At 35.8% G+C, this 10,486-nt stretch overlaps 1 protein-coding gene across 1 annotated transcript in view; it reads left to right on the forward strand.

Annotated features, from left to right (window-relative positions):
- ZNF804B (zinc finger protein 804B) overlaps positions 1–9,704 on the forward strand; it is a 151,049-nt gene extending 141,345 nt beyond the window's left edge. Inside the window, exons 4-5 of the mRNA XM_031554035.1 lie at positions 39–169; positions 2,573–9,704. Coding sequence (XP_031409895.1) covers positions 39–169; positions 2,573–6,224 — 3,783 coding nt within the window. The 3' untranslated portion in view covers positions 6,225–9,704. The remainder of the gene's footprint in view (positions 1–38; positions 170–2,572) is intronic.
- Positions 9,705–10,486: the final 782 nt, after the last annotated feature.

Below are 10,486 nucleotides of genomic sequence, written 5' to 3' on the forward strand. Positions count from 1 at the left end.
CATATTTAATCCTTTCTCTTTTTGCTCTTTTCAAACAGAGATTGAAAGACTTAAAACAAAGGGAATTTGCTCGAAATGTGGCTTCAAAGTCATGGAAAGATGAAAAGAAACAGGAAAAAGCACTCAAGCGGCTCCACCAGCTCGCAGAGTTACGGAAACAGTCAGAATGGCAAGTATTTAAAATTTATACTAGATTTTAATACCCACTTTCCTCAATCCCAGAAGAAATCTTCAAATTTTTACTCCTCTACTCTCTAATGGACAGACATTGCATTTATTGTAACCTGTTTTCAGCTGTCCCCAACTCCTAATGTTCCTGTTCCACAAACCATAAAATTGAAAGTCCCTGAATTAATTACTTGCAATTTGAAGGCCTGTGTTTTACCCTCCTATAACCAGTTAATCTAATCTCTTGTGAACTGAGTGGTTTGAAGATGATTTTATATCACCATTTTATTTTATTAAAATTGACCTGAGTAGATAAGTATTACTGTCTTATCATTTTATAGTAAGTTAACATGAGAGGAAAAACACTTTTTAGCAAATGCATGCCTGGTCTGTGAATCATTTTCATTACTTTCAGTATATTGAGATTACTATCACTGCTTTTTTTTTTTCTGTAGACTAATGGAAGTATCATTATACAAATGAAAAACAAGTAATTAACTTACTTAATTAACCCAGTAGTGTTAGTTCTACTGATGAATACCATGATACAGTATGAAGTTTACACAAATAAAGCTTCACATTTGAGAAATCTCCTTTGTTTAATGACACTGAATGCTTCATAGAATAGATTTCTACCAGACCAATTACTTATGTTAATCTATGACCGTAATGGGTTAAGTAGATAATTAAACTAACATCCTTTTAAATTCATATCAAGCTTACAGTACCTTAGAAATAATAAAATTCAGTGTTTATTATACACTCATTTTGGCCAATGTAATTGCTTTTGAAATTTCAGCTGAAATATAGCAGTTTATTGCTAATGTATCACTTTTATGGTTACAACTCCATTTTCATAGAAATCTACGTAAAGAAAAGTAACAGCCTGAGGGAAGATGCCTTTATGTCTGTATCTGAAGATGTAGTTTCAGATAGACTGATAAGGTCAATAGTAATAGGAAGGTCTAAATGAGGCAGAAAGGGAACTGAGTCTGCTTATAGAAAGAACTAGGAGTCTAAAATCGATTACAGAGAGCCTGGAAGGACAGTGTTTGCTCTTCTTATTGGTAACGACAGATGGGTCGGGGACAGCTGGGATGTGATCTTGGCTGAGGTGTCACACACCTGGCTGCTCAGGCAAGACAGGAGCCAGCCTTCCCAAGAAGTCTACATATGCAAACAACTGTTATTGTCCCCAAGTAACGTGTCTCACATTCCAACAGAGTTCCTTACAACATGCTAATAAAAACTGACAATAAAATTACTGTTAATCTGGTGCACAGGAAATTTGAAAAAATACCTTTACTTTGCTATTCCAAGGGGACATTGCAAAGGCTCTCTTCATTCACTTTGTATAAGACAGAATTTCTTCTTGATCTACAAATAGAGATGGATTTGTATTCCCTGATGCTAAATTTGTGGCAAATGCAAATTTATTCTCAGAAACACATGTATAATCTCATATTCTGAGGTGAACCTACCCCAGGGAGTCTTTATATTGCTCCTGCTGCTGGAGATCAATGCTTTTTTACAGCATGTCTAAAACATGCCAGACTATTTATAACTTCTATGCAGATCTGGAAGTTGCAATTTACTTGCATTTTATTAAAATATTTTCTATTTTTTAATCAAATTGTTTACTGATGCTGGTTCCACTTTTTTTTTTTTAAATGAAAGTGAATTGTAGTATGGCTTTAATAGCAAATGTAGATAATGTAACCAATGAAATGCATGTTTAAATATTAATTAGAATAACATTCATCTGGTGGCTATATACATCTCTAATGGAAAAAAAAAAAAACAAAAAAAAACAGTAGTTACTCCAATAACTCCATTTAGCTAGTCTTCTATTAAAAGCAATCAACAATTGCTTTTTTAACCATGTTTTTTTAAGTTTTCTTAGAATAGGTTGATTTATTTTGTATTAAAAGTACAAGAAAAGTAAACGATGGATTTAACATCTGAGGTTTTGGGGAAGAAGGAAAATTAATTGAAAGACAGTATGGGAGGAGAAAATTTGACAAAGTCAAATGACGTGATAATGAGAGTGCTGAATTTGCTATTAATATTAATGGAACTCTACCTTTTGACCTCTTCCCCACCAATGTTTGGAGATAGTCTTAGCATTACTATTTCCTTGAATATTTCACAAAATCATCTCTTGAGGAATAATATAAAGGTGAAATAAAATTTTCTCATCAAAAAGTAATCATACCTACACAGACACACAAATCAAGCAGAATGTTGCCTTTTCTGTTAGTGATTCTGCAGATCCAGAATATAAGTGGAAGTGCCTATAAGTAACACTTCTTCTTACCAGACAGGCATTGTCTGTCAAGTGTGAGTTCTGTTTTAGTTTAGTTACTTAATTAATTCAACCATGTTTTAATTTACTTTCTTACAGCATTGCTGGAAGTGGACCAACACTTAAAGCCCCCAGATTAGTTGAAAAGCAGCAATCCCCAGATGCAATTTTCCTCTACAAAGGTGGCAAGGTCACAGCCAAATCTCAAAGTACCACCACAAGTACAGGACAAGGTTTCTCCAGCAGCATACTAGAAAAACGGCAGCTTATCATAAGCAGGCACCAGTCACCTACTGAAAGACTCCACGTGCTTGGAAATCAAGTTTCACAAGTGTTCCCAGACAGTACCAGTGCTTCTCAAAGAGCTGGAGTGTCTTTCTCATTCTCTAAAAAAGTCCCTTTGAAGCTTGAATCCTCAGCATCAGTCTTCAGTGAGAACTCTGAAGAAGGAAATGATTATAGTGAATCCCCCAATCATAAAACAAAGCAAGTTCTTGAGAGCTGTTCTGGTATCCATTTGGAAGAGGATGTAAAAGCAAGTCTAGATAAAGGGCCACCAATTCCACAAGACCAAATGGATTTGGATAACAATGCATCAAGTCATGGAGCTGTGAAACCTAGAATGTTGAAAGAAAATGATAAATGTAATGTTAGAGAAACAGAAGAAAAAGTCAGTGCTCATCCTTCACTTTCCAAAGTCAAAATGCAGTTCTCAAATTTGGATTTTTCAGGCTCAGTAAAAGAAACGGAACAAGAGAGCAAATTGAATGTGTCTGAGCAATTGTTGGAAACATTCATTTCACCTTCATGCCAAGCTAGCAGTTTCTGTATACAATCAGATACCTACAAGCATAGCAATGCACACCTCTCTGAGCTCCCCCAACAGCTATCATCTGAGCTGACATGTGCAAGCTACATTAATGACTATCCTAGGATGGTAAAGAGAGAAAGGTCTTTAGAGACTTCAGAAATTAAAAACAGGAATATGGAAAACCTTCCAAGGAAGACAGTAGTTAAAGAGGCTAAGCTCCAGACTCTGCCTTTCCTCCATGTAGTGAGCAAGGATGGCAGCACTGCTCTGCAGTGGCCAACAGAATTACTTTTGTTTACAAAAACTGAGCCCTGTATTTCATATGGCTGTAATCCACTGTATTTTGACTTCAGACTGTCTTTAAATCACAGAGATGGTAAACAGCATGAAACAAGCAAAGAAGGCTGTAAAGAGCACTCTATAAATAAGACTGCAGATGAAAATGAACCCTCAGGTTTAATAAAACACAAGCAAACGTCAAATGAACAAGATAATCAGTTGTTGAAACCAAAGAAGATGAAAGGTTCCCAAAATCCAAGAAAGGCTAAGCAAAAAGCTGAGTCAGACATAGGGAAAGAGATGAACAAAAATGGTCAAAAATACATTTCGGATTATTTGAATGAAAATATACCCAAAGTGCCTGTCTCACAAAAGGATTCTACGGCAGAAAAAGGTCTTCATACAACAACACTGAAAAGATCTTTAAGGCATCATTTCCATAGCTGTGAAAGAAAAAAACAGAGCATAAGAAATGAAAGCATTTCCTTTTCTGCTTTTATGGCCAGAATTAAAAAGTCTAAGGCTGAAAAGTGTGATTTAATTTATTCTGAGGAAAAACATGAAACCCAAAATGGCTGCAGACCCATTCAGAATGTTGCTAGCTGCAGCAGTGACATAAGTGACAGTGGAAAAGATTCTGGGGGAAGTTTCCTTAGTTATAAATCTGGTTCAAATAGCAGGCATTCAGAAAATGAAGGATGTGAAAATTACTCAAGATGTTGGAGATTCCCATCTCCTCAAAAATCCTGCTCTGACAGACATTCCAGCTATTCTGATACTTCGGTTAGCAGCACAAGTAGCTATGTGAGCAGTTCCTCCAGTCCCACATTGAACAATCACAGCAGAAATAATTTGCTTTTTTGTTTCAAAAGAAAAACCAAGACAGCTGAATGGCACAAATGTAAACACAGAAAGCACAACTGTATTTTCACTTCTGATGATGCAGATAACGATTATCTTTGCCATACTAGATGTCACAGAAGTAGAAACTGCACACAGAGGGGCACAATTAAATATAAAAAATGTTCAAGACATAAAGTTTTACAGCACAGAGATGGTTCTAAACACAGCAGATGTAGACACTGGCATGTTGGCAAAGTGCACAGTAGAAGCTACAATGACTCCAAAAGTTCTTCCACCACAGATTCAAGAAGCAGCGATCGATCATCTTGCAGCAGAATATCAAGAGAAAGCAGTACAGGGTCTTTCTCAAAAGAATATGACAAGTATGAGAACAAAACAAGAGAGGACACAGAAAGAGATTCTAAGATCAACACAGGAAAGGCTGAAATTGCACATTATGAGTCTCTGAATGTAGACAGCCGGTCAAAAGACTTTACTACCTGCTCTTCAGAAACCTCAGCAAAAGATGTATGTGGAAGAAGAAAGTCTCTGACAGCCAAGTTACTGTTAGAAAGGGTGCAGTCTAAGAAAATCCAGGAGCAACTGCATAATTCAGAGAGATTTTCAAACACGTTTGGTAGAGAAAAAAAGGATCTGTCACAAAGTCACTTTGAACTTCAGTTTTCGTCATCAGTAGATGATACAGCGTTACCTTTGCCAGAGAAACTGCTAAACATTGGTGAAAATGACAGAGGTCAAAGTGGAAGTTCATTGGAAAGTAATGTGAAAAAAAACAAATGTGACACTTCAGAGATAACCCATGTTGCTCTTTCAACAGGCACTGATTATGATCATTGTCTTTTTAAAGACATTGTTCAGATAGGAACAGGCTATCAGAACCCAAGCATAAAAAGGAACACGGCAATAAAGGAACAATCCAATCTCTTCATTAGTGAAGTACAACCCTTTATACAAAGCTGTGACCCAGTACCAAATGATTTCCCTGGTGCTTTTCCCTCTAAAAGATATTCTGTTGTTGCTAATTCAACAGAGACCAAAGAAGAACTACATGATGTGAACATGGACTCAAATGGGGCAGAAGGAAGTTCAGACTCTGTTTGTGATAATGCTATGCAGAAGTACAATGACACAGTAGATGACCGGGAAGTGTACAGTAAATCCATTTCCCCTCCTTTAATGCAGCAGCCTATAATGTTCTCACCAGAGGAAGTAGACAAATACAGGTTGCTGCAGCTGCAAGCCCAGCAGCATATGCAGAAACAACTCCTGGCAAAACACCTGCAAGTTCTGCCTGCCCCAGGACCAGCTGCCTTCTCTGCAACACCAGCAGTTCCTGCCATCCCTGTTCAGCAGCACGCAACAGTCACCACCATACACCATACACTGCTGCAACGCTTTGCTGTCTCAGCATCTGTACACCCCCATGGCAGCCATCTCTCCTTGGCACACCTCCATCCCCTCTCTCAGGCACATTTTGCCCCTATATCACTTTCTCCATTAGCACCAGCCCTCATTCCCACCCACCCTGCTCTGCTGACAGGACACCCATTGCACTTGGTCTCCACCACCCCTATTCACTCTTCCCCACTGAACTTCCCCCTACTGCCACATACTGCATATATCCCAGCCTTATTTGCACCACAACTGAATGCAGCCACACCTCCTGCTATACACCCAAATCCCATTGTTCATCCATTATTCCAAGGGCAAGATCCTCATCACCATTCTTGCTCTAGCCAGACTCAACAGTTACCTACAATAAAAGAAGTTTTTGGTGTTTCTAACTATTTAAACTAGTCCTAACGATTACATCTTGGCTCCAGGAACAAAAATAAAAATAAAAACTAAAAAATATATTCATTGTTCAATCGCATATCTGAGGAGAAAATCTACATTTTTGCTGAGAGCTCAATGGTCAATTTGAAATCCAAATTCTGGCTGACAGAATATGAATGTTGATTTGGTTCTCATATCACAACATAAAAGCAGTTTTGAAGTCTTGTGATACTGTCACAAAAACAGGGTCTGCTAATGTCATCTTGCAGGAGGTTTAGAAATAACATTCCGAAGTGAAGTCTGTGTCAGTAAGAAGAGGACCATAGGATGTAGGCACAAAAGGACCAAGAATGTCAGCAATGTTGGGTGATTTAAAATAACATAATTTAAGGTAGTGCAATCTTAGTGCACCTCAAAGGCTTACTTTTATGAGAGTGTAAATGCAACAGTGTAATAGTTGGTCTGTTTAAGGTATTTCAGAATAAGCCAAAGAGAAAGCATTTGGGACCACAAGTATCTGGTTCCGTCTCCCAGCCAAGACAAGTTTGAGTCTCAACAGCAGTGGGTGATAAGTTAATACTGGAAGATGATGATCATGGGACCATCTCAATGATACATTAATGATTTTATCACAGATATGTTGTTTTAACAGTGTAAAGGGGCTGCAGTCTAGCCAAAAGTACATGACAAAAATATTCCCTTAGTGTAGGAGGCTCTTTGTTGGCACAAGCAGATTGCTAATTTCGTCCTCCAGTCAGGCATACAAGAAGGTAGTAGAAATAAAGCAATGAAGCTAAGTTATTTGACATTGCCTGCTGTGGCTTTAGCATAAGATATGTCAGGGGTGGGGTGCAACATCCCAAAGTTCCAATGCAGCTAGTGTTGGCCTTGAACCTTGGAGGTCCCTGGCCAACACCACAATATCTCTTTCTTGCCAAGCAAAGCTCTGACATGTGGAAGAATCTTGCCCAAAGTATACATAACAAACAAATAAACAAACATTTCATCTTTTTCACAAATAGTCTCATGGTCAAGTATGTTGTGATTCTCATTATTCCAAGACATACTAAATCTAAACAAAAATGCAAAGTTGCTAGCATGACTTCCCAAGCAGTGAACTAACAAATTGAAATCTTGAATCTCTAATGTAGGAATGTGTTTACCTAACCATCAGGGTTAAGTGTGATTGAAATCTTGAGGAATAATTGCATATCTGGAAATAGGTGGGGGCTTCAGCATTATTTGGATGGCACACTTTGAAAATTTTTAAGTTTCTAACTCAACATGGGACACATAGCAAGAAATTATGATCATAATTATGGTTAGACTGCAGGTCTGCTTCCTAATATAACTGGACAGTGAAGAGCCTGACAAAAAATACTTGTTTAAATTTGAAATATTGGAAATAGTGTCAATTCCTTTGCAATAATGTAGTGCACAGTTGCTGATGTCTATTTTACAGTCGATATAAAGCACATTAAAAATTTTTGGTGGATTTGATTCCATTATGGGCTATCTAAAGAAGCTGAGAAATCTAATTGAAATTAGGCTGAGTATTTAAAATACAACTTGAGACCAATATTCTAACTTTAGTCAAACTCGATTGATCCACTGCGGTAAAATGGAAGTGTTTTAATTTCTAAAAGCAGCTCCTTCAGCATGAACTGCTATTTTGTCAAACATTTCAAATGCGCCTACAAGTAGTGACTGCTTGTTTTGCAATTGACTTTTAAAGTTAAAGGTTCACTGAATACTTAATATTTTAGCCATCAAATAAAAACTTTCAGGAAAAAAACTTTGGAGACAGAGTAGAAGTTACGAAAAAAAGAAGTTGAAGAAACCAGCATCCTCAAATGCCTTTTTCATTGCATTCCCAATTGATATATTCATTTCATTTACAAAATGGGCTCATGGTATTTTCTGAGTTACTTCTCTTCATTAATTTTCCTATTTTATTTGCAGGGTTCTTTATCAAATGAAATTATTACTTCAGAAGTTAGGAAGTCAGAAATTTCTTTTGAAAATACACTAAAAATAAATGTTTCCATAGTTTTAAAATCCTTCCTTTTTTTTCTGGCTGAAAATATTCCCCAAATTATATTTGAATATACATATAATTTCCATACTTCCAAAATATCATTCTCTGAAAAACAACCTTACTTCACTGAATACAACTTATTGACTCTGAACATGACTACTCGATTCCTCAGACTGAATTCTCTCTCTAGTGGTTCACTTGTAGTTATATCTCTGTAAAAACACTTTGAATCGTACATTTAAAAGGAGCAGGTCAACCCATGCTCTGAGGCTGATTGAACTGCACCCCAATCAGAGTTTCAGAATAAATATCAACCTAAAAATATGCTTTCAAGCCCTACAATTTTTTAATTTGCAGGCACAAGTCCACTTCCACTCAAGATAAACCAACTACTCTTACAGTCTATAGTGGTTCACTTCAGTCCTAAGAGGATAACATTGAGAGAAAAAAAGTAGAAAGGAAAAAAGACAAACAAATCTCATCTTACACACACACTTATTTTTCATCCCTCTTTCTTACAGGCAGAATTACTACTGCAGAAATTTCTATGGCAAGAAACCTCATCAGTTGAAACTTAACAGAATCCTACTCAGTAGACCATTTACAGGAAGCAAATACATTACTCTCACTGTATGTGCAATAAAATGGGAACCAAGTCGTAGGATATCCATACATCACTGTATATATCAACAAGGATGATCTCATAAGGTGAATGAAAAGACAATAAAATTTAATTTAATTCATGAAGCAATGGGGATTATGATTTTGGTAGTAGTAGATGGAAAAAAATTGAGAGATTAAAAAGTGACAGAAACAGCACAATAGTAAAACAACAGTTATTGACTACCAACAAAGGGAATGTCCAGTATAGTTCTTAGTACACAGAAGATATTTTCTTGGAGAAATGTATACAAACATCAGCACAGCTGAGATGATGTATTTGCTGCCATATTTATTTTTCATCAGTAATGTACTTTATATATTATAATTATTATTAAAAGCATAATTGAGCCTGATGGTTGGAGCCATGCTTCAGTTCTGATTTTAGTTATACTAATTTTTAGAAGAGTTACGATGTTCTGGTGGCAAAGATATACAAATTTCAAGTTAATAACCTCTTTTAGCTCGATTGTATATTCTTCTTGCATAATCCAAGGAAATAGGTCACCCACACTGCAAAAGTCTAATAACAAAAATTTTTGAAGTTCCATAATGATGAAAGTTCTTAATTTTTATTTATTTGGTAACTGAGGCACTTCTGGAATACATTTAACATATTTGTTGTTCAAATTTGCATAAAAATGCCTTTGACCACATTGATTTTAAAACTGTTAAGTTTGTATTTAAAAATGGATAATACTCTGGCTAGTATAATATGTAAACTAGTAATTTTGTTTTGTATTCTCTGTATAAAGTGTTTTATATTATACAGTAGCTAAGTTAATTGCACTATTGTACATGCAATGCGGTTTTCTTTTTTTAGGTTTATTCAAGGAATTCCTGGGAATGTAGTTTAATGCAATAATTTTATTATTTTTTTTTTTCCAATAAAATGGCTTACTGGTATAAAGAGTGTCAGTCATGTATTTTTAATGTAAAGCATACCAAAAGGCAGCAACATAATAAAATGCAGAATAATGCAAACATATTCTGTATTTTAAGCTGAGATTTGAAATGCATTTAATTCATCCCTGAAATTTCTTAGAATGTTTCCTAAAGATTTTAGTATGTGTTACAAAAGTGGGTTGTTTAAATGGAACTGAAAATAAATATTCCTTTAAAAAATTATTCTATGTGTTTCTTGCAAGTACTTTTAATTGATCAACATCCTCCTGTATACTTTTATCAGTATGTATATATGTACTTTTACATGTACTGATCAGTTTATTTAAAATTACACTCATAACTCAGTTGTTGGGTTCCCCAGATAATCTGTTTGACCTATAATTCCCATTGCTCACGCAGAATATCCTTTGGGGAAAAAGCTAACAATAAGATCCAAGAATCAACTACATTTTAATTTTTTGAGCATTCTTCAAAATTTATCTTTGTCAGAATAACTATCTTCTATCCATGTTATACAATTTACTTTGCATTTTTCCAGTTTGCTTATTGAATACTTTTCTTCTACCTTTTATTTATATTGTAAGCTTTCTGATGAAAGACTTCAGATTTTCTCATATGTTCACAGAGTTTTAGGGTCCCCAGCTACTGCTGTTTTACCAGTAATAATTCTAAGACTTGT

The sequence above is a fragment of the Meleagris gallopavo genome, chromosome 6, assembly GCF_000146605.3.
Source record: "Meleagris gallopavo isolate NT-WF06-2002-E0010 breed Aviagen turkey brand Nicholas breeding stock chromosome 6, Turkey_5.1, whole genome shotgun sequence".
Lineage (NCBI taxonomy): Eukaryota > Metazoa > Chordata > Aves > Galliformes > Phasianidae > Meleagris > Meleagris gallopavo.